Source organism: Malaclemys terrapin, chromosome 2, assembly GCF_027887155.1.
Source record: "Malaclemys terrapin pileata isolate rMalTer1 chromosome 2, rMalTer1.hap1, whole genome shotgun sequence".
Taxonomy (NCBI): domain Eukaryota; kingdom Metazoa; phylum Chordata; order Testudines; family Emydidae; genus Malaclemys; species Malaclemys terrapin.
The window spans coordinates 118,888,630-118,914,562 of NC_071506.1; the positions used below are offsets into that span (position 1 = coordinate 118,888,630).

Sequence of the window (25,933 nt, forward strand, 5' to 3'; positions counted from 1 at the left end):
CATTATAATACAATATAGTGCTCACAAAATACATAAATGTACAGCCCTTGTGGTCAAACAATAATCTAGCTAAAGATTCATCTTTCAAGGCCAAGAAAAAGAGTCAGACTAGACATTCAAGTACTGTATCATCTCTTAATGCATGCATTTAACAACACATAGGGAAAACAGGATTTATTCATGTGCATCAAAGTAGATGCACACCTTCTGAGAGTGTATCAGAGACAGATATCTGACTAAAAATGAACCAAAAAAACCTCTCAGAGACAATACTTATTACTGCAAAATATTACCAACATCTCCCTTTATATCATTCACAAAACCAAACAAACATAGATACTGCTAATATAACTCTTAGCATTTATTTCAATGTACTGTACTCCCTCCAGTTAGTCTGTTCAGGCTTAAAAAAAAAAAATAAGTCCCGCAAATTGGTTTGTACACACAATAATCAAAGAGCCTGAAGAAACTTTAAAAGTTAGTTGCATTTTAGTTTATTTTAGTGTGACATTTGGCCACTTTCAAAAATTCTAGAGGATTTTTTGTTTGAAATGTTTATTTACTTATTTTGGATTATAAATTAGATACATACATAGACAACACCACACAAATATAGATAAGACATAGACACTACATATCCCTCTACTGGGAATGAGATATTTCTTTCTTTCCTAAGTGAGGAAAGTAGCAGTGATGACAGCAGCACATTGTGTGGGGAATATCACATAGGAACATAAAGTGATATCATGTTGGCACCATATGAAAGCGTCAAACACCATTATGCATCTTATTTACCATTAAATCTATATAAAAAGAGAGACAGTGAGAAATAACTTCAAATGCTTTGGTCATTGGGCAGCTATAATGACATAATTAACATCCACACACCATTGTAGAGGAGATCACTAGGATTGGGCTGTTGGACTTTGTCATTATAGAAGATGATGGGAGGCGGGTCAACCTTCTTTGATGACCCACAACTTGGATATCTATCAAGGGGGAGAAAATCCCAAAGTCCTTCAATGAAGGTAAGGATTTTGTTATCAAGGCTCTTTATTCCTATTGAAACACCTAATTTGAAAATAGTCTTTTTTTTTTTTTTTTTTTAAACACAGTGGTTGGACTACTTGGGTTGAAGTGTTTTAAAAATAAAACCATTACAATTTCACACAGTTTATATTCAAATCTTAACTACAACAAAAGTTAGACTTGGATTTGAGCCATCATCTACACCCCACTTCCCTCAAGTGTGCTGGAAGCAAGCTCCTAACTTCTCATAGTGCTGTACAGGTCCTTGCTCCCTGATAAAATGTATATTCATACATTCAAGATTGAAAATATGTCAAATACAGTTAATGTCATTTATGCCGCATCTGCCTAGCAATCCCAATGTTATTGCATACTGCAAGAACAATGTCCACCTAATTTTATTCTAATTTCATGTACCTAGGCCCATACAAACTCTTCTTGCAAATTCTGTTACCAAGTTTGTGCATGCACAGACTCACAGACTATTATTATCTATAATAACCACAGAAGTCAATCAAGATCAGAGTAGGCTCTCGGTAAATATAACAAGTAACTGTCACTGCCTCTAACTTAAACAAAGACACAACAAGTAAGTGGAACAACAATAGGTGGCAATGCGTACTAATGAACATAGCTAGTCTATTTATACAACTTAATGCTTCTTTGTCATTTTTAGGGGGGTTATTATAAAGATATTTTTTACAAAGTATTAGCTATCCAGTCGTAGATTTTTCAGTGTACATAACAATATAAACCCATTTAGAAACTAAAATCAGGCCCGAAAACTGGATACAGTCACCAAAAGGTAACTTGAACTAGATTCCAGAGGACTTTATAGGTCAAGAGGAGCAACTTAAAATAAACACAGATTCTGAATGTCAACCAGCATAAACAAGCTAAAACTAGAGTTATTGTATGAGCTTGCTCTGTCTGGTATCAGTCAGACTCCTAGAAGCAGGATTTTGTACCAGCTGTACTCTGTTAATCGTGCATGCAGAGAGACCAGCAAAAAGGACACTGGAGTAGACTAAACAGGACAAATCCAAAGTGTTAACAAGGACCTCTGCAATAGCAGGAGAGAGGCAATGACTCACTCTGGCAAAATTTGACATAGGGATGGTCCCAGCAGAGACAAGATATTGAAATGTCAGAACAGCTTCTAATCATAGGAGAATGCTGTAAGAGAGACTCAGTGGAAGACTGTAAGAAAAGTAGGTTGCTAAAACTGATGGCTCAATATCACAAAGTGTAACTAAAATGTTACAATATTTTTACAGCATAATAATACATGGCTACTTATATAGCACTTTTCATCTGTAGATCTCATAACTTGTATAACTGAATGCGGCAGTTTACAAAACCGACAGTAGAAAAATTTAAACTTCCATTGTCTATTTGCTGCTGTAAATTTCAATTAGCCAAGTTCAATGTTGAAGTTATCCACTGAAACAGTCTTCTCTCATATCACAATAGAAAACTGACACACTCCATTAGGTGGCAGTGTAAGATCAGTCTGTTACATCCTCCCAGCTGAAAAGTTTCAGAAGCGGGCCGTGGGAAGATGCAAGTATCTGTTTTGAGTGGGTGGATACAGAGCTAATGTGGAATGTACTTAGCATGTCAACAATTGCTTTCATGTATGAGACTGATCCACAGTGACGACCTATGCAGCATGCAAAACAACAAACATTATTCCAAGAGAATTTCTAACCAAACTAGATACAGTTAGGTCTGATTGCAGTTGTTGCATTGCAGTTGCATTCATTTTCATGGTCTGGAAAAGGTTACAAGGAAAAAACTGTAGTACACACTACCTTGTTCAGCTGTTTTGACTAGGTATATCTATTGATATAGCAAGTAATCATTCAAAACAAGTTGTCTGTAGGTCTGAATTTCATTAACGTTTCTTCCATTGTTATCATGAAGTAGATATTGCAAATTCTTTTCTTTTTCTGTTTTAAAATTCTAGGTATTAAATCATTAACCTACCAATCTGTTCTTGTACAAATTTTAAATAGTAAAATCAAATATACTTCACCACCATCCCTTTTTAATTAGTATTTGTATGTTACTTTTCCCTGTTTTCCAGCTCTAGGTCACTTGGTACCTCTTCTTCTGCTGGGTTTCTGGCTGCATTTCAATAATATCATAGCCAGCAACACACCTTGGAAAAAAATCAGATCTACTTTAAATTTCAAGCCACCAAATAAAAGTAGAAGACACTGTTAACTCAATTTCTGTTGAATTCTTGCTTTACTTTACAAGCTGATGGCTACACTACAAAGCTAGAATTCAACAAGCAGACTCAATATTTTGAACAAATCACAAAGCCTGGTAAAGAAAACACACAAGCATTGCACTTGAGTTCAAAAGCTGGGTAACAAAGCCTCTTCTAATTTGAACCTGCTTTTATGTTTGAAGTTATAAAAAAAGACCTGACAATAGCAGAGAAGAAATCATCTTAGGAATGTATATTTGTTTGTAAATATTGAATCAGCATAATAAAGTCACAACTGTAAATTTTTATCACCAAGTCCTGGTCTCCTTGCAAAATTAACTTAATTTTTTTTTAGGCACTTAGTTGCATTTTTATAACTACTAAGGCACCATGTGTACAAAAACAGCAGTTATGACTTTAAAAATATGAAGGACCTAACAGTCAAAGACTGCCAATAAATACCAATTATTAAACTTGCAGGTTGAAAGATGACAGCTTGCATGCTGGGTACACCCATAAAATATTTATTAAATCCTGACTCATGCAAAAGCAGCAACTCTCACTTTCTTTTTTGCATTCAGACAAACTGGTCATGAAGACATTAAACTCCTACTTACATGTACATTTCATGTATGTACACTACTGCTGAAAAAAAAAAGTGATTTATTGAAAATCACTGGAAGCAGATTAATCCACCTTCAGAAGGCATTCCCTCCACTATTACCAAGTAATTCATTATTCAAAGGCTCTTTTCACATAATTCGTAACAATTCCCAAATTATTTCTATTAATCAAATTCCACTTTTGCCTATCTGCTGATTATATACACAAAATCAAATACATTTTCCCCATTCTTACAAATGGTTAAACATTGTTGTTGTTTTTTAAACTAAAAGCCATCCCTAGGGCTTAAGATGTTTGATCATTAAAATCTGAGTTACATATTTGGAGCCATCTTGGAAATACCAATCTGTATGATTCACAATGAATGATTCATTTCAAAATGCATTTGCATTGGACATGGTCCCATAAATAATATTTAGAAAACCACATGAGGCAACTTTCTGTTTAAAAAGAAGAAAGCATTATGCCTGTTTTTTTTTAAAACACAGCACACAGGGCAGGTGATTTAGTCATTTCACATCATTGAACCAGCTCTTCTGTCTTACATGCTATTCTGGCATGACCCTTTTAGGCCTCGTGCTTTCTGGTCCCTCTTCACTTCCTATTATCCTGCCACCTCCCATTTTCTCTCTCTTCTTTCACCCCTTTCCTTCCACAGTTAGTCCTCTTTAAATGCTTCTATTGTCTACCATTATTAGCAAGACTAGTATGCTGACATTTCCCCCCACCTCTACCAGGCAGCAAACCAAGTTCCCACAGAGGATGCAAATTCCACAAAGTCAGACCAGTGCTGCACGCCCATCGCACATTCCTGAATTGAATTTAAACCTGAGAAATGCATCCTAACTTGTGTGCATGTTTAAATAATTTAAGTGAGTCAAAGATGTTGTGTCACCTAGTTCATCTTTGTGGTAATGCAGGATTGTTCTTTATTGTACTAGGCTTACTTCTAGTCCAGTTTTAAATATGCCAAGCAATGGGGCAGCTTACACCACTTTCACTGGGATTCCAAAGCCTAGTAAAGTTTACCATTAGAGAGTGTTATGCTTATAACTACTTGGTCTAAGTTTTACCTTTCTTAATTTAATTGCATTAATCCTAATTGTGCCACCTCTCCCTCCCTCAATGGTTATGTACTTCCCGTATTTGCAGACTTGTGTCCCCACTTAATCAATGGTTAGCTAAGCTATACCCATATAGCTTTTAAAATGTCCTTACAAACCAATCCTTTCAGTCTCACAACCATTTCTGTTGTCCTTTGAACTTCCAATTTGTAAAAATAAATACATTAAAAAAAAACTTTCTAGTAAGAGGTGCTCAATATTAACCACAAAATAATCCAATTTCAGTTATCGTTATTACCTCACTGCTGTGTCATGGAATATCTCAGCACATGCAGCCCAAAATTGTATTGGTCCTTTTTGCTCAGATGTCTCACTACTAATTTGTTTTGATTCACTCTCCTCAGTCAAACCTAAATATAAGTCTTTCCCAGCATTATTACCTCCCAGATTCCTCCTCCCCATTACATATCTGTGTTTGGGATTATAATTTCCCAGACGTACCTTGCATTTTTCTAAGAGAATTCACCTCTTGTTGTTTTCTGCCCAGATTTTTTAGATCTTTCCACAACCTTTTGTACCACTCCCTGCACACAAGTAACTGTACATTTTATAACATGCTACCTACTACTACTACTACACAATTAAAGAAGATATTAAGTAAGACTGGATCCAATACTAAACTCATCTGTACCTTCTAGACTCCTCTTTCAATTTAACATTTATTAAATTAAATCCTTTTTTTTACACTCCTTTCAGGTAGTTGTCAATCCATGTGACAGTAATCATAGCCAAGCTGACCTGAATTCATTTTGACAGTAAGGTTCTGAGGCTGTATCCAAGGGTTTATCAAAATAAAGCCAATCTTAAAAATAACCAAAGTCATGAGTAATAAGCAGCACTGGTTTATGAAGACTAGATCTTGCCAGACAAATATTTGTTTGGATACAGTTACAAAATTGACCAGATGAATGGAAAGCAGACAATTTTCTAGACATGATTACTCTCAATATTTTACTAGGGATAGGATTCAGACTTTGAGAGAACAGTAATTGCCAGGATTTAGGGTGGTAAGAATTCAAGTATTTTACAGAAATAATTGTGGAAATGAAGATACTCAAACTTGAATGATGATAATTATTTAACAGAAGATTTTATCCATCGTGGAAAGAATAAATGGACAATATCCTAATTAAATCCCAAATGCATACATAGTTATGATAACGATTTCAAAAGGTACATTGTCAAATTTGAGAGAGGCCAAAAATTAGAACTTTCTGCTTTCTTGATTCACAAATATGAATGCTGCCCCATTCTTGTGTGGTGCTGAAGATACTGAAATAGTTTCTCCTTCACTACTCTGAAGAAATGGACAGAGAGATCACAAACAAGCCATGCACTCCAGACAGAATGGATCCCATAGTAAAATAGTCTAATTTTAAACAACCTTTGTTTTTGAAGGGGCTGATATCTTACTTCCGAGGAATTTTATTTCTAAATGCTATTTTAGGTTCGATTATGTTTTGGGCACTGGTAGTGTCCCTTTAAAGCCCTATGATAGATTTATAATAAGGGAGTAAGTTTATTACAGAGCAATTTTATAAAGTCTACAATATTTGTGAATGAAAGCCAAGGAGTTTGTGGTTAGAAACCCATATTAATGTTTCAATAAAAGTAAACTAGTTGATGGATACATAAAACATATTTCACATTGCAATACTAGAAAGAGATATCTATCTAAACACGCTTAAAAGCCCCACAGAACTCAAGCATAACACTGAGTTCTACAACTGCAATGTATAAACCCTTAGACCAGGGGTAGGCAACCTATGGCACGTGTGCCGAAGGCGGCATGTGAGCTGATTTTCAGTGGCACTCACACTGCCTGGGTCCTGGCCACCAGTCCAGGGGGCTCTGCATTTTAATTTAATTTTAAATTAAGCTTCTTAAACGTTTAAAAAACCTTATTTATTTTACATACAACAATAGTTTAGTTATATATTATAGACTTATAGAAAGAGACCTTCTAAAAACGTTAAAATGTATTACTGGTACGCGAAAGCTTAAATCAGAGTGAATAAATGAAGACTTGGCACACCACTTCTGGAAGATTGCTGACCCCTGCCTTAGACCCTAAGTTATTTGCCAATCCCAAAACTGTAAACATCACAAGGTTCAATGAACTAGGCTCTCAGATTATCTGACGTTCTTATCGATCACACAGTAATATAGACAAAAATTAGAATTACCAAACACCACTGAATACTAGGTATTGTGCCATCAGCTAATTGAATTTTCTGGTCTTTCCCCACCCTCTAAGCTGTTAAACTTTTCTGGAATTCATATAATGATGTATAGAAAAAACCACTAAGAAAGTGGATTAAAGGCATTTGGTACTCACTTGTCTATCTCAATACCAAGCGGATTAGCTGGACGTAGAGACAAGGGGGGAATCCCTTTGTTCCTGTCAGTACGCGTGTCATAATAGTTCATTTCATCAACCCAGACAGCAGACTGATCCAAGATACCTAGAGAAAATAAAGCACATATCCTTAAAACAACAAAGGCTGTCCAGCACCATCAACCTCGGCCATACTGAATTAATTTGAAAAAGACTGAAAAATATAAAATGCGTGCCTAGGTAATATTTTGGAAGATACAGAACAAAACAACCTGGATACAATTATGCTTAGAATAGCTGGAAAGGTATCAGTGGCAGGGCATCACACCTTACATCTCACAGACTGCACTGTTCTGTTTAAGATACAAAGTACCAATGCAGACAAGTTAACAGAAAATAATAAAATAGCACTTTTCCAAGTCTTTTACTCATCACCTCAAACCCTGTCACCCGTCAAAGATACTAGCTGCTAATGTGGTAGTCTCTCTTTTCATAAATTTTGGGGAAGATTCCTCATTTTCACCACTTAGTCAGAATAAAAGTTAACTCTGGCCACAAGCCCCTTAGCTAGCAAGTCCCCTAGTATGTGGCAGTCCTCAATGAGTGTAGAGCAGAGAGAACTAGCTTCCTCCCAACAGCTCAAGCATAGGGAGCATGTCAAGGCCCTCAGACTTTTGCTGTTTGGCAAAACACAGATTTCTTCCTCCCCCAAGACTTCCCCCACCCACGAGTTTCTAATAAAGTTTGAAATATTAATATTTGGATTGTAAAACATTAGAACAGCTCTGGGGAAAGTATGTGTTATTTAATTGCCATTGGAACCATAGAAAACAAGAACCTAAACTGTTGCTTTTGTGTAGCCCTTATATAAGCAGTGCCTATCTTAATTTCTCAATGATCTAGATCGGATTCTAATTTTTTTTTTTACTTAAAGGACATTTTGGACAGGATTGCAGATGAAATTTGGGGTTAGACTACCTGACAACATTCTTAATTATTAAACAACACACTAGAAATACCCCAAAAAGAGGTAGGGATGGGTGGGTCTCTCTCTCTCTCTCTCACCAGGTATTAGTTGCTAATGTTACTTAATTATAACAGCATCCAACATTCAACTCCTTTTTTAAAAGGATAACAGTCAGAAGGAACTATAGGTGTACTGTCCACACATTCCTTTTGTGTCTTTTACTGATTCATTAAGCTTAATAGCCCATTAAAGAACTTGATTACTGGGACTGTCGTTTTTACAAGTATTAATATCCATTCTAAAGAGTTTTCGCTTTCAGAAAAACAGATGCCTTCAATGACCAACGTATAAGTATACCTAAAAGGCAGTTTCAACCCAAAATGTGTATTGTTAGTATATATTTTGCAAGTACTAAACAAGTAAAGAGTAACTAAGGAACAACTATCAGTGGGTTAAATTTTATAAATAAATGTTATTTACAAAACCAAAGACATCTAGTCAATTTTAATTATTTAGCAAAAGCAATTGTAAGTTTGAATGAGGCAAATACCTATTTTCTCAGGTTTCAGGAGTTTGAAGGAAACAGTCGAAGTTCCACTGCCACCTGATTTTGTAGTGACAATAATGTCCCCCTTATCATTTTTAGCTTGTCCCACTCGACACACTATTTTACTGGCAGACATCCATTCAGCAGTCAGCAGACAGTTGTGTCCGCAGATTGTTAAACCTGGAAATCAAAGACTTACTGTGAATAAAACTGATGAAATACAGTCTGTCTTACAATAGTTAGTTTTCTGTTTATCTAGACATGTTATAAACAAATAAAAGAATTCTGCCAATCCTGTCTTTTATAATTTAGATGAATAATATTGATGTTTATTTTTAAGCATTTTTTCCTATTTTTATGCATTTAAACTTTCAGTTGTGGAAAATTATGGGTGGGGGATGTCAGACAATTATTTAATGACAAATAGATTCAAACTATTAAGCATTATAAGCTGTTAAAATACAAATTGTCAACATCACATGTCAAAATATACAAAGTAAATATCCTTAAATCAACAAATCAGACCCGTTGTTACTATTCATTCCCTAATCCATTTGTAACAAGTCTAATTCAAAAATCTAAACAACTGGATTTTAACTCTAATAAGTTCTCAGGCAAAGTACAAAAAATGCTGCTTATCTTTATATTTTGATTACTATCAGTGTAAGTATTTGTTGTGGGTTTGTGTACATACAGTGAAATCAATGTTTACTGATATTTACTGATAAAAATCTAATCCTTCCAAGCCTAGTTAGAGATCATTGAGGTGCTCTCATCTGTACCTCTTCTATAGTATTATGTGGACCCAATACAGTAAGGAAATCATGGGTATATTTTTCAAAAGCACATAGGTCACTTAAGAACCTAAGTCCTATTGATTTTCAGTGGGAGGTAGGCACTTTTGAAAATAGGACTTAAGCTCCTAATCATTTAGGTGCCTTTGAAACTGTTTCTCCCTATGTACTAAGTACATTGCTGATCAGCCTCTATATCTTCAAAACACTGCTCAAATATTAATTATTCAGTTTTCAGGTGTAGGTGTCTAGCTTAGCTCCTGCCCCAATACAGATGGTACATCACTGTAATCAGACAATGCCATTTTTTTTTTTTAATTGGGTTGGTTTGTATTTTCAATTTCTAGAAACCTCTTACCAATTTAACAGATACTTACATGAAAAAGGTCCGCATGTGTCACACAGCCCCAAATATTTCACACTTTCTTTTCTCATAATTTAATTCTTTGACTGCACACAGTAGACAAATTTGGCAGGTTTGAGGTTTTTGTCAGATAGCACATCTCTACCTGGGCAAATTCATTTTTTTTTAAGGGGACTAAAATGCTTGTTATAACAGAGTAGAATATTCAGAAAGAATTATTTTTAAAATGTACAGGGATGGTAGATAAATTATATATTTTTTAAAGGTGACCATCCACTGCCTTCTTCATTCTATTCAGCAAAATGGTATCTAATACTGATTGCAGTACCTCTCCAGTTCATGCACTGAATGAGAGTACCCTTTTTTGGCAATGACACAACGCCATTTGTAGACTATTACTAGAAGCTATGGGATACTAAGCTGATCAACATAATAAGGGAGTTTATATGATGGAAGCAGGTGTGCAGTGAGGTCGCATATAGGCCAGGGTGATTATTGTGATATTGTGACTGGAGTTGGGCAAGGATCTGTGTTATTTAACAATCCTCTTTGAATTAGCACCCGACTGGATGATGAAGAGGGCAACACAAGGCACTATGGATGGTGTAAAATAGGTTAGCGGAGATAAGTTACATGACTTTGACTTTGCTGATGAAATTGCTTTACTAAGTATGATGTGGAATTGAATGATTCCCCTCATATCAGATGTAGAACAGGAAGCAGCAAAAATTGGATTGAAAGTAAAAAGTTATGAAGGTCAGAAACTGGACAACAGATGTAAAGATGTATGGGAATGGAAAAGAAATCACACAGGTAGAAGAGTTCAGCTATCTGGGGAATGTGATGACATTTGAAGGGGACTGTGAAAGATATTCATACAAGATTAGAAAAAGCAAACAGAGGTCTTTCACATCAAACTAAACCATGACTATACCATGGGACTGTACTGAGCTCACTACTGTACAGAGCAGAGACAATGGCTAACACAAAGCAATTGATGGGTAATCTCCACAAATGGCTGAGGAAGATATTACACATTTTATGGAAAGACAAAACAACAAATGTAAGAGTAAGGAAGCTGACAGAGCAGAACATGTTAGAAAATATCAACAACAAAAAAAGGCTCAGGTGATTTGGACATGTACAACATATGGAAGATTGAAGCAAGTGTTAAGCAAGCATTGTACCTGTGGGAGGAAGGAGAAAGTGAGGAAGACCAAGGAAGAACTGGCAAAAGACAGTGACATAGTAAACTGAATATGCTGGCATCACCTGAACTACTACAAAACTAGTGAGTGACCGTAATCAATGGAGGCACTGGACTCCCAGATGTGTCAGTGGTACCAGAGGAACTAAGATCTAAAGTAAAGGTGACCAGCAGAGAAATAAATCTTGTCTCTGTGCAGCAGTGTGTTATTGTTTGTTTGTTTGGGTTTTTGGGGGTGGGTGGGGGGGGTAGGAGAGATAGGGAAAAAAAGAAAGAAAGGTTTTATGTTTGTGTTTTGCCTTCAGAATGTATGAAATATCAAACCCTGTCTTTTCTGGGCTTTTGCCCAGAATTTTTGGAAGGACAAAAATAAGAGGCTGGAGTGAAACTTTTCTCAGCTCTGACTGAAAAGGTGAGACAGTTGAATCTAACATTTTCCCAAGGGTGTGATAGGAGTTTGAATTAAGTAGGTACTAAAAAAATAATACAGAAAAAAAGAAATCAGACTTTGAAACCTGGGCAATTGAGAGCGAAAGTGATTTTTAGTCACTATTTAAAGACTCTTGTCTTATGATATAATTGCCACTAGTTTGTCAAGTATACATAAAGTCATCCCACAAAACCAGTGTAGACAACACCAGACTTTTCTAGTATAAAGACTAGCAAGGGGAAAAAAACATTTATTTTTTTTAATTATAACAACATTCAGAATGTTTTTATACATTAAAAGAAGCAAAAAAGAGCAGCCTGTTTCCTCCTTTGTAGGTCAGTTTTAAGGTTCACTCACTAAGATTCATTTAATTACTATTTAATTTAACTTGATGGAATAATTTAACTTGGATTTTCACTAAAATATGTAGGAAATGTTTATACTTGTGCAAAATCATTTGAAGATTTCTACATTATTTAAGAGTTTCTTTCCTGCCTTCAATTTTATTTCTTAAATAAATATTACTACTCAGGGAACATGGGACTTAAGAAGTCCACTAACTTAAAAATTTGCTATGATCGGCTTCATCTCACAGAATAATAAATGACATGGCACTGTAATGTATGTGCTCTTCATTAATGTTTTGCATACCACACTAAATATAGTAATGGCACAGGGCTAAAACTTTAAAACTGACAAAAGATCTCCCTCGATACATATTTGAATCCAGAAACAAACTTTGTTACCAAATGACAGAACTTCCTTATAAATGAAAAGTATTTTCTTAAATTTTCTGCAAGTGTTTTTAAAGTTTCAAAGTCGCAAGTGACTTACAACCTGGTTGTCTTTAACAGAATGACATAAAAAGGCATATTCTCTTTCTTCATACACGTGGTACTCAGTTTATTCCCAAGCACATAATATTTTCTACTTTTTATTGAATTGTAATGCTTTTTGGCAGCAGGTGGTAAGGAGAGTTTAACTGAGGTTTATAAAAATATTAGGCTTGAATCCAACAAAGACTTACAAATGTGAGTACTCCCATCATGTGTAACTCTTTGCAAGACTGGGACCTTAGGGAATGTCTATGCTGCGATAAAAAACCCAAGGCACTGAGTCTCAGAGCTCAGATCAACTGACATGGGATCACATGACTCGACTGTAAGGCTAAAAATAGCAGTGTAGACGTTTGGGCTCAGGATGGAGCCCGAGCTCTGAGACCCTCCCCACTCATAGGGTCTCAGAGCCTGGGCTCCAGTGGAAGCCAGAACTTCTACACTGTAATTTTAGAGCCCCACAGCTTGAGCCCCACAAGCCCAAGTCTGCTGACCCGGGCCAGCCACAGACGTGTAGATGTACCTTTCGACAGTCCCCAGAATAAACTAAATGTTAAATAAGCGAAGATAAAAATTGCAATGACTTTCAACTCTCATACATCAACACAGAAGATGATTAGCAGCAAAAATCTGAAAGAAGACTTATTTACACTGTAAAGTAATGCACAATTGCCCAGGTATATTATTGGAAGGGGTGTGGTGTGGTGTGGCATAGCGTGACTTCAAGTGGCAACACAGAGTCCAGGTGAATTAGATGGAATGCTAAAAAGTACAACAAAAATTGTGTATATATAGTGCCTTTTACCTACATATATCAAAGGTTTTTTTGTTTTGTTTGGTTGTGTTTTTAAACAAATATTCACTAAGCTTCAACACCCTGGTCAGAGCAGGAAAATGTTGTTATACCCTTTTTTTAGATGGCAAACTGAAACACAGTAAAGTTAAACAATTTGAACACAGCCACAAAAGTCACTGGCAGAGTAGGGAACAGAACTTGGGAGTTCTGTTTTACAATCATGGGGTAAAATCCTGGTTCCATTGAAACCAAAGACAAAACTCTCATTGGCTTCACTACGGCCAGATTTCACCATGGACTCTAACTACAAGACAAACCACCTCTGGCATAAGTAATAAGGTACACATATATTTAACGTGTACATTACCAATTCAAAACCATCTTTCCAAACTCATGGGGATAATTGTATATTATCATACTACCCATCGTTTATTTCCTCTGAATGTAAAAATATCAGAATCTGTCACCAAGCAGTTTCTTGCAGTCTAAAAATGTGGAATGCATCAAACCATTTCTCTGAATTTACCTATGAGGTCTGTTGGCCCAGTTCCCAAGTTTTCTCCTCTAATTGTGACTTTTGTCCATGAAATCCCTTCATTGGGAGAGATACCAGTTACAAGAGGGGGCTGGCGTGATCGAGACATGATATTTTCCTTCTGTGACTGGAAATCCAGTTACTCAGCAATCTGTTCAATAAGGAACAATAAATACAGTATGTAAGTATTTACAAAATAATTATACCAAAAACTGAAAACATTAAAATTGTAAAACTAAACATCTTTTAAAAATGTTTTTATAAAAAAAAACAGTTTTCACCACACATTTTAAATATTTTATATTAATTACTAGATGTCCTTGCATTTACACGTATGTATATTCAGTAACTCCAGATCTGAATTAAGTAAGGAAAGTAAACCCCCCCAAAAAGATACATTAGAAATAAATCCATTAACATTCATAATGGTAAGTCAGAGTACACATGTATAAGATCATAGTAGTAAGGATTTGGAAGAATCTACTCAGTCAAGTCCATCCTTGGCTTAGATCAGAGGTACGATACTATGTATGTTCACAACCATAACACCCCCCTTTCTTGGGGGGGGGGGGAGGGGGGAGGAGAGGATTCCTGAGAGTAGTTTAGATAAATGATGAGCGTTTATCCAAAATGGAAACCATTCTTACTCTGAAAGTAAGAGACAGCTCCCAATACCAACATAAAGGAGAAATCAATATTATCAACAACAATATAAAAAAATCCTACCTGGCCCAGGACAATATACGCTTTGAATACGTATTCAAACACCATGTGAAATTATTTGAGAACCATTTCCAGGATAGTATCATTTTGCATTTCAAATCAGGAGCCTGCCTGAATCATTTCAGTTATCTCAGCAGTCGTAAACACTACTAAAACTCCTGTGTCATGCAACTCATACTTAATCCGTGATTAATTCTGATGCTAAACTTCTTGCTGTTTATTAGTAACTTTCATTTGCGAAGCTTTGTAAGCCAAAAAGCAGATGCACATGGCTTGAAGCAACATTAGCTCCCACTGGGTTCTTTCTGCAGCTGCTGCACAAGGATTCAGTCCAAAGCAGCAAATAGGTCCTGTAGTAACTTCAACAGTAAAAAAAGGGGCAAGCATAGCCGGGTTCAGGGACAGCCATCCACATATGATGACTCCTGTCTCAAGAGATATATGGATCATTTCATCTGTTCTGTGACCCCCTAATCTTGCCAGGCAGAACAATTTTTTTTTTTTAAACTCTGAGGGGGAACCTCACAGCATTTAGTCTCCTCTGCCCGACCTTCCCCCTGTTGCTTTTGGGGAGAAGATGATCTGTCATCACGTATTTATAACAGGAACGTCTCTAGTCTAGGCAAGCCGATAACCAAATATGATACCTAAAAAAAATGGCTGAAACCTTTCAGCGCAACTTAAATAGATGCTAGTGAGAACATGACAGGATGTGATCCATGACAAATGACTTCTGAGTAGTTCAAAAATATATTGGTTTAAGGTATAAGATAATATATTATGAAAGTAACAAAAGCACAGGTACTGTACAATATAAAAGTCAGGCCTGGTGGCTGTCCAAAATGGATTAAAGCTACCTGTGCAACCTTAATTCAACCTCTTTGTGCATATTATGAGTGGGGCCCTACCAAATTCACGGTCCATTTTGGTCAATTTCCTGGTCATAGGATTTTAAAAATAATAAATTTCATGATTTCAGCTATTTAAATCTGAAATTTCACAGGGTGTAATTGTAGGGGTCCTGACCCAAAAAGGAGGGGTGTGTGTGTGTATGTGGGGGGGGATTACAAGGTTATTGTGGGGGGGGGGTTGCGGTACTGCTACCCTTAGGGTAAGTCTATACTTACCGCCGGACCTGGAGGTAAGCAATCGATCTTCTGGGATCGATTTATCGCGTCTTGTCTAGATGCAATAAATTGATCCCGGAAGTGCTCGTCGTCGACGCCGGTACTCCTGCTCCGCGAGAGGAGTATGTGGAGTCAACGGGGGAGCCTGCCTGCCGCATCTGGACCCGCGGTAAGTTCGAACTAAGGTACTTCCACTTCAGCTACGTGAAGTTGCGTATCTTAGTTCGAAGTGGGGGGTTAGTGTGGACCAGGCCTTACTTCTGTAATGCTGCTGGCAGCGGCATTGCCTTCAGATTTGGGCAGATGGAGAGCAGTGGCTGCTGGCCAGGATCCCAGCTCTGCAGGCAGAGCTGCCACCACCAGCAGTGTAGAAGTAAGGATGGCATGGTATGGAATTGTGCTGTTGCCTGCAGAGCCAGGCCTTCAGTCAGCAGTCGCCACTCTCTGGCTGCCCAGCTCTGAAGGCAACAGTGGAGAATTAAGGATGGCATAGTATAGTATTGCCACCCTTACTTCTGCGCTGCTGCGGGCGGGGCACTGCCTTCAGAGCTGGGCACCTGACCAACAGCTGCCGCTCTCCAGCCACCCAGCTCTAAAGGCAGCAGTTTATCCACTCACAGACTATTTTTTCAATGGGATTCCTACCTCACTCAATGCACAGGATGGGCAGGGCTCACTTAATGAGCACCTATTCAATATTTTGTTTTCCCTTCATTGTTCAATGCGTGACCCCAAGCTGTGCTTACTACACGCTACTCAAACCCTATTCTGAAGACAGGATTATTAATTTCCTCTAGGCCTTTTCTACGGTGCTCATCACTACAGTATCTGAGTGATTCATAAACATTAACTAACTTTCACAACACCCAAATGAGAAGGGATTATCATTCCCATTTTACAGATGAAGAACTGAGGTACAAAGAGATTAAGGTCAAAAGTATCCACTAATTTTGGTAACCAATTTGAGATGACTAGGACATGATTTTTCAGAGTACATTGAACAAATGAAATGCTATATAATACTAAGTACAGCTCCCATTCACTTCAGTTGCAACTGTGAATGCTCCACACTTCTGCAGATCAGACACCAAATCTCATCTCAGGCACCCAGAAAATGAGGAACACAAAATTAGTGACCACCATGAAAAGTTTGGTTAAGTGACTTGTCAAGCATCATATAATAATACTATGGTAGAGACAGGAATAGAATCCAATTCTCCAGGGCAGCAATCAACTGCCTTAATCATGAGACCACCTTCTCTCTTTGCATCCCGTGCCTCATTCACGACACACTACCCATTTTCTGCCACAAATGACACAGGGTCCTACAGACAGGTCTTCTTCACTACACAACCCTGTTTAATCCCCTGAGCAAACCCATCCTGTGCACTGAATGAGGCAGGGGGTCTGTGGAAAAAAATACTATGTAATCATGGCACAGAAACTGTATCATAATGCATATGAACAAGGGGGACGAATTAAATTAAATGTATAATCTTAATTCTGGCATTTCCTAGCTTTTGGGTGCTTAGTATTGCAACCTTAATAATGTTCTTTTAACACAATTTTTAGTGTGTAATTTCCTACATTTTTAAAATTCAGGGAGTCCTCTGACTTACAACACAATTCTGAAGAACCAATTGTGTCATAAGTCGAAACATTGTAAGTCAAAATTGTTTTCCCATAGGAATCAATGGTATGAAGCGGAGACTGGTTCCTGAATAAAGGCTTGATACACTATTTTCACCACAATAACCCAGATTTTTTGTACTAAATGAATTGATAACTAATGTTGCAACATCAATGTATTTACTGTACACTGTAAACAGCATTCAAATAAACATATAAACTCACACATGCTGCTCAGAATGCTGGCAACACAGGCTCAGAAAGCCAGGGAGAATGGCACACATGTTGAGCCTCAGACAATCACTGTTCAAGCTTTCTGATTGGCTCCCCGCCCCGGGCTCAGCCAATCAAAACCAAGCAGCAACCCTACCCAGCAACAAGCTGCTGCCTCAAAGCCAATCAGAAGTGACCCATACCAGCTCCATACCAGTATAACGCAACCAGGAAGTGATTTCAAGTGAACTTTAAGCAAATTAAGCATCGTAAGGGCGAACCAAGCGTCGTAGGAGCAAAATGGGCAGTCAATTGAAAAGCATCATAAGTGGTGTCCAACATAGGTCGGGCATCGTAAGTCTGAGGACTCCCTGTAGTCAACTGAAAAAACATAAATTCTGTCATGTGTCATCATATTGACACCCACATGGATCAGCAGCAGGGTTGGAACCCTTTATATCCACTGCACAGACCTCAGTCACTTGACCTAGTGGACTGATAGCAGTAGAAGGTAGTCATCCTCTGTGGACCAGCACTAGAGGTGGGATGAGACACTTTGCCAGAGGATTTCATAGTTATTTGTTGATAGCAGAGGAATGGCGAGACTCTGGAATCTTGAGTTCCATTCCAGGCTCTGAAGTGGAGTGTGAAGGGGACACAGACTTCTCTGTCCATTCCCCCTTAGTTTGACCCCTTTCCAAACTGTCCCTGTCCTAATCCCCTTCCCCACTCCTAGCCATTCCTAGCCTCCACTCTTCAGGCTTTTCATCCAAAATCCTAGTCCCAGTTTTCTTGCCCAGCAAGTCCTCGTCTCACCCATCCCAACAGCTTATCCCAGTCTTTCCCACAGTCCCAGTCTCCTAGCCCAGCAATTCAAGTGCCCACCATATCCTTTTCCCCAGGCTCTCAGGCCATCCAGTCCCAGTTTCCCCCTCCTTGCTCATCTGATGTCTCTCTTCCGCACTCTGGCCTCCATTTGCCTCCTCTGTCTTATCTCAGTGTGTGCCACCCCACCCCTGCTTTTCCCTCAGTATCTGTAAAAAAAAAAAAAAAAAAAAAAAAAAAAAAATTAACAGTTCTCCCCTCACCCTTGGCTCTCTGTCCTATCTATCTCCCCACTCCCTTATCCCCAGTCTCCTTGCCTAGCCAGTCCCAGTCTCACTACAATTCCAATTCCCTCTCCATCCTCCAGTTCCAGTCTTCCACCCCTAAGTGCATTGTTCACATCTATTCCCTCTCTGCCTACTTTCTGGTTCAGCTCTTGTCCCCTCTGCATTCCATTCAGATAGCTTCCTCTTCTTCAATGCCTGGGCACCAGTAGAAGAGGGCATTAACAGCACAGAAGAGACAGTCTCCTTGCTCTCAGTTCCTGTGCCAGGCCAGCTGGGAACTGCAGTTTCAGTGAAAGTCCTGCTCAGACCCAGGTGGCAGTATGCTCAGTGAGGACAGAATCTTCAGAGAATTAAATTGCTAGGCTGTAGCAAGTCTCTGAGCACGTGCGAACTGTGATTTTATTTATTTATTTATTACAACTTGCCCAAATTTGGGTGGATTTTCACAGGGACAGCAAAAAGCACATCCCGGGAAATTCTCCTGCCAAATTTCAAATCCCTGCACCGAACAAGAGTAGCTAGAACTTCTCAATAAAAAAGTTGTAAGAATTTTTATTAACATGGGCAAAATAATGTATTTTTCACTAGGCTCATTCTCAGAAGTGACTGAAATGTTTTGAATGACATTTTCCAAAAACCTCAGCCTGAGGCAGACACCAGACATTCATAATTTCAGCCAAAATAGTTACAATTTTGCAAACTTCTAACCAAGTACCAAATGAAAATATGATCTCATAATGTGAAATGTAAAGCAACCTTAATAATAGGAGCTCTGCCTCTAATAAATAAGATGTTCAAAGGTTAAGTACATGCTTATCCCTCCTCACAAGTTTTGTGCCTATTGCCAAGTTTAAAAATACTGGTAGCATACGAAATTTTGACTGTATTTCCCACATGGATCAAAGGTAGCAGTTATCATAGGCCCAGATTCATCCCTTCCTGTGGGAACAGATCCAGGGAGAAGACAATATTGTCAGTCGAGGAGATGGTGTTCCTTCCCCCAAAAAGCTTGCTTTGGAGACTACTCTGAAACTTGAAGGATAACAGGGCCATCTGTGAACAAGTCGTGTGTCTCTGGTCCCTGACAGACTCCCCACCCCTTCTCAGGCCCAGAGTTGATGACTCCACTAGAGACCTACAGAGATTTCCCCAGAATCAAAGAATCCTTGAAATGTAAAGATGTTGAGAGGTCATCTAGTCCAGCTCCCTATGCTGAGACAGGATAGAAGAGATCTTGCAACCTAGGACTGTATTATTCTCTTCGAGTGATTTCCACAGGGCCAGAAGGAAAATACTGCGCATTCTCCAGTAGCCTGCCCACCTAGTCTCTATCCCCTCCATCAGTGTGGAGAGATCTCCACAGAAAGTAGAGGGTGTGACAGTGCCATGGAGGTTGCTAAGCACCCCACTTCTGCAGGAATTGGAAGACAGATACATGGATCTGAGTGAGATCATCTGGACCATTATATTCATTGGACACATTTTAGAGAGATTTATATAGAATTTTAAATCAATGACCAAAACACAGGTCAAAATTGGGGACTCTTCAGAGCCTCACTAGTAATGTGGGGAAAATCTCTAGAAGACAAAATGAAACAGAAATAAACTATTTTGTTATTGCTTGCTTTTTCTTCACCAGAAAATTTTTCAGTTTCTTTTTACTGGGGATAGTGCATCTTTCAAAATATCTGGGTATACAGGTAATGTGTTGGAATTGAGACTAAACTCAAAAGTAATATTAAAACATATTTTGCTGGATTTCAGAAACTAGCACTTGATCTCTTTCCATGATGAGCTGAATATATGTAATAAAAATGTTGAGCCTTCTGAAGTCTAATATTTTTTCTAAACTATTTCTATATTTATTGCAGAACGGCTTTAAAAATACTTCACTGGAATAGAGAGCCTGAAATAAATCTCAAAATGTTACAGCTAGACTATAGCATTCAGACTGTCTAGAGTAGTTGAGTTTTTATTTATAACAATTGGCTTCATTATTTCACAGAATAGGTAAAGGAGTACTATATATATCCTCCTACCTACAAAGAGCGAGCAAGTGCTTGGGACCATTCCACTAAAGAAGTTTTGTTCTGTATTTAGATGTATAATATTAAACAGAGAGCACGAGAGAGAGAGAGCACACGCGCGAGAAAGAGAATGTACCTAGATCTTAGAGCACTTATATAAAGAAAAAGAAAGATGCAGAATTGTATGGGTTTGTTAACACTGGTGTAGAAGGGACAATGTAAAATAAAATGTTAAACAGTATTCTTCAAGGATCCCAACTACTGCACAGATATCTGCTAGAAATACCACATACAACATTATAATGAATTTGCCAAATCTCTACAAATAATAGTTATCATTGCAGTTAACCTTCCAGTAAATTTGACTCGTGAAAACAATATACAAATTATTCTCTCCATTCTGCTACCTGGGGCTTACACCTTGCATTTCTAATTCATGGTGCTACTAGAAAGTAGAATTCTGGTTTTACTTCCCATCCCCTCACTTGCAGTGACTATTTGCCAAAATATAAATAGTCAGGTAAATATTGGGTAAGTCTGCCCTGACCACGGGCTTTTATATTCTAATTGATTCCTTCTGCAAATGAAGACGTCATATTTCTAGGATGGATGAAGTGATAATCAAGTGGGGAAAGGTAAGACTGGCACTTTTTAAAAAGGGGACTCAATGAAGGAGGACACAATGGATTGTCAGAAGTTAACAAAGAATAAAAATATTTGCATTAATTATAAAAAAAGCAATATTTTCAGGCTTTCTAGCATTATTGCAAATGTAAAGACCATGGATTGGAACTTATAACACTGACCATTAACATAACACATAGTGTACTGAATGGTATTTTTTTGTCAGCATTTCGTCACAGGAAGACCCTTGTTCAGAGTACAGCCCAACTGACTAGGGTTACCATACGTCCGGTTTTTCCTGGACATGTCCGGCTTTTCGGCAATCAAACCCCCGTCCGGGGGGAACTGCCAAAAAGCCGAACATGTCCGGGAAAATGCCGGCCGGGCACTTCCCCTCCCGCGGCTGCTCTGCTCCTCCCCTGACTCTTCGGCTCTGTTTAAGAGCCGAGCTACCCGAGCGCTATGGGCTTCAGGCAGCCCCCTTGCCTCCGGACCCCAGCCGCCGGCCGGGCACTTCCCCTCCCAGGCTCTGGCGGCGCAGGGTCCGGAGGCATGGGGGCTGCCCGAAGCCGGTAGCGCTCAGGCAGCTCAGCTCTTAAACAGAGCCGAAGAGTCAGGGGAGGAGCAGAGCCTCCGGCCGCGGCGGCTCTGCTCCTCCCCTGACTCTTCGGCCCTGTTTAAGAGCCGAGAGCTACGGGCTTTGGGCAGCCCCCATGCCTCCGGACCCTGCGCCGCCGGAGCCCGGGAGTGGAAGTGTCCGGCCGGGGGCGCAGGGGCCGGAGGCATAGGGGCTGCCTGAAGCCCAAGCGCTACCGGCTTCACGGTTTGCCGGGCAGCCTCCAGACCCTGCGCCCCCGGCTGGGCGCTTCCCCTCCCGGGCTCCAGCTGCGCTGGGGAAGCGCCGTCCGGGGGGGGCAGGGTCTGGGGGCTGCCCGGCAAACCGTGAAGCCGGTAGCGCTCGGGCAGCCCTTTTCGCGTGGCTGGGAGTGGGAGGGAGGAGGGGGCGGAGTTAGGGTGGGGTTGGGGCGGGGCTGGGGTGGGAAATGGGCAGGGCCAGGGCCCAGTGGAGGGTCCTCTTTTTTTATTTGTTAAATATGATAACCCTACAACTGACTAAAGTAGTACAGCTAGTCTCAGTGGGGCACTGTGTTGTAAGGGTCATCAGACATAGATCCAATTGCAGGATCGAGCCCCTAATATAGTCAAATAAGCACTAACAAATCATGAACAAAAAACCAACTCAATACCCACTAACCTTCAGTGTCAGAAATTTCCCACCCAAATTCAGTAAACAATGAAGCTCTAACACAGCTATATTTGAGATCCTAAGTTCTTCTGTGTAAAGTATAAAAGAACTTTTCAGAAGGTCCTGAACAGAAAGTACCAAAGTATTCTACTTATCCATAAGACTAGAACAACATGAGTGAGAACAATGCAAGTTTCCCCACACTGCCCTACACTGTGTCTTGATTGTTACACATAGGGACCACTTCTACTGGCTAGAAGGAAAAAGAAGATACGATAGTTCAATCCATTTGTTCACTGGCATCCTTGCTAAGACTCTCAAGGGTGGTTTGTATGTATGATGCGACTACCTGTCCAACAGGAACTATATTGAGACCACCCATTCATGTCACATCGTTCAAAAAAGCCATTAGCTAAAAATGATTCTAACTCAGTAGTCACCTGAATTTGAAATACTGACCTATAGATAAAAGACCGAAAAGATTACAGATGTCCCCAAAATGCTAGTTTCTAATTTTCTAAAAATAAGTTAATGGAAGTAAAGAAGTGTAAACTGGAAACTAAACGTGACTTTTATAATTCTAGGAAGAAGCACATTAGGAAAATACTAAATCATAGCCAGAGTCCATACCTAGGGTTATAATTATAAATGTAGCCCCAAATAGGAAACCCGGCACAAAAATTAACTATTTACCAGGTTTATAAACACTGGTTGAAATACCACAATTTTAAAATTTTAATAAAAACCTCTTTTTATTATATGTGCCCAACACCGTGCTGCCAGCAAGTGGAAAAGAGACATTTCCCAATTCTGTCATCTTCTGTGCTTTTATCAGAGGGGTAGCCGTGTTAGTCTGAATCTGTAAAAAGCAACAGAGGGTCCTGTGGCACCTTTGAGACTAACAGAAGTACTGGGAGCATAAACTTTCCTGCGTCAGAACCTCACTTCTTCAGATGCAAGTAATGGAAATCTCCAGAGGCAGGTATATATCAGTGTGGAGATAACGAGGTTAGTTCAATCAGGGAGGGTGAGTTGCTTTGCTAGCAGTTGAGGTGTGAACACCAAGGGAGGAGAAACTGTTTCTGTAGTTGGATAGCCATTCACAGTCTTTGTTTGTTTAATCCTGATCTGATGGTCTGTGCTTTTGTGAATCTGATAGTCTCTCAGCAACAGACTCAGAGCTATTAAAGACCATTGTTCTTTCCAATGAGCACCCAAAGTGAAGCTTGAAAAATATATCCACTACAAAACACCTGACTATAAAGAATGTTCAGATAGGCTTTTTCCAGCAATAATTATCACTCTGAAGTTTAATTAGTTAATTTCCCGTTGTCTCCATTATTAAAAAAAAACCGTTTTACAAAACTGCTGTCGTACTTCTGTGAGGAGTGTTATTCATTGACAGATTGGATGTGGAAAGACAGGTTTCTCCGCAATATTTTTTGCTGAAAAGTTAGTCTAATTGAAGAAATTTCCTTAGGACCTTTCTTCTTTGTTTGATTTGGACCATATTCCTTTATTACAGTAGTTGTCTCTTTTTTAGTATCTTGAGAAAACAAAGTCACAAAAAAGGTGTAATCTAGCATACACATCAGTTGCTTGATTGCTTTCCATGACTGTTTCCAGATAAGTCTTTTTGATATCATGTTGGCTATCATGCTGTGAAGTGCAAGGAGCTGAGAAGTATCCACTACAAACAAAACTGTTGGAGACATCTTGCAAGATGAGCACAATTCTTTTCTCTTTAAATTAATTTCTCAAGTAAGTTTTCTGATCACAAATATGGATCTGGCAAAACACACAGAAACAGCAGAGGCTATCAGATCTGCTAAGAAAGCTATTTAACCTTTGGGACTACTCTGAGAATTCTGATTCACTTTCTAGGACAAGCTGGACGGCCAAATGACAAGGGATGTGAGAGGATAAAGGAATTGTCATAACTGATCAGACCAGTTTTGTGAAGCAGGATATTGCTGACGTTACCAGAATCTGAAATAATTTAGTCATAGTTGTTCAGGACTTCGATGTATCATGTTGTCCATTGGATTCACATGTGGACAAGGCTATCATGAGAATGATTGCAGACATTAGGAGGTAACTTTCTGCACCGAACACTGGAAGAGGTGTCACACTCAGCTTCGGTAATTATTGAGGGATGGGGGTGTTTTACTAACCTGTTGCGGACGTGTGTAAGTGCTTGAGAAAGTGCTTGAGACTAAGTAAAGTTTAGGTTTAAGTGAAAGCACTCTTGTGTTGTCCTGTTTGTGCCAGCCACGTATCGGTCGGATGGCTGTGTCTCTCCTGATTCATTTCTTGACACCAACTCGCACAGAGTAAAAGTTACCAAGAGCTTTGGGTTGAAAAAACCCCAGGTAACAGAGGAGAATTAACAATTAGATTTTTTGGAGTTTTGTCAATAGAGAAAACACCAGTTAAGAGGTCATAAAGATGAGTTCCAGGCTTCTGAAAAAGTAAAGTCACTTGGTTCCAATTACTGAAAACCCAGTTAAATTAAAGTCCCCAGCACTTTGCAAGATGAAATTTCTCACAAGCACTCAACCTGAAAGATTCTCTCTCAGATGAAAGAGTAATACTGGGGTCACCGTGCATTGCTGCAGTCATCCAGCAGAGGGAATCTGAATTCAAAAGAGGAAATTAAAAATATGACATATTTGCCATCACTGTGGTGAAACGAGCACATCTACCGCATAAGCTATGTCAAGACCAGTACATGTTCATGAATGTGTTTTAGTCACAAAATACCTAATGAAAAAATTCCAACATTCATAAAAATATTATTGTTCAACCAGTTCTGGTGCAAGGCACAGCAGGAATGCCCAGCATGGCATGCTTCATTTTTCAGAGTATTCATCAGAGAATTAGTTCCATTAACTGCCTTCTAATATACAAGGAACTGCAAATTTGGAAGTGATGTGTTAGGGACCCCTGGCCCACTAATATCAATTAGCACTTACATGCTCTCAACAGAGACAGACTTTTGAAACACACTTTAAAAAATACAAGCCAAAAAACCTTAACAGATTCCATAAATTGAAGAGTCTATCATCCTGGTTAACTATGAAACATACTTTTCCAACAAACAAATCTAATGTATTTGTTCAATACAGAAAACGCCAAGTGTTTCTTGGAGAACACTGCGATACAACAGAGTCAATAAAGAAGCATGGCAAATGACCCAGAGGGGGACAATGAAATGATTTACTAATAAGTTCCTTAGACTTTTAATTCAAAGCCACTGCAAATCAATGAAAATCACTACTGCACCCTTTTCTGTGCTTTATCTTCCCAGCAATATAAATTCAGACAGACAAGCTACACAAACCAAGATTTAAAAGTAGCCAAAAAGAAACACAATGAAAATAACTGACATTTATTAACCCCTCTGGAGATCTTCAGTGCCCT

The 25,933-nt window shown here is 38.8% G+C and overlaps 1 protein-coding gene across 1 annotated transcript in view; it reads right to left on the reverse strand.

Annotated features, from left to right (window-relative positions):
- The window catches only part of EXOC2 (exocyst complex component 2), a 207,734-nt gene that overhangs the window by 170,983 nt on the left and 10,818 nt on the right, over positions 1-25,933 (reverse strand). Inside the window, exons 2-4 of the mRNA XM_054017785.1 lie at positions 13,801-13,960; positions 8,851-9,027; positions 7,334-7,460 (exon numbers count right to left, since the gene is read on the reverse strand). Of these exons, the coding sequence (XP_053873760.1) occupies positions 7,334-7,460; positions 8,851-9,027; positions 13,801-13,918 (422 nt within the window). The 5' untranslated portion in view covers positions 13,919-13,960. The remainder of the gene's footprint in view (positions 1-7,333; positions 7,461-8,850; positions 9,028-13,800; positions 13,961-25,933) is intronic.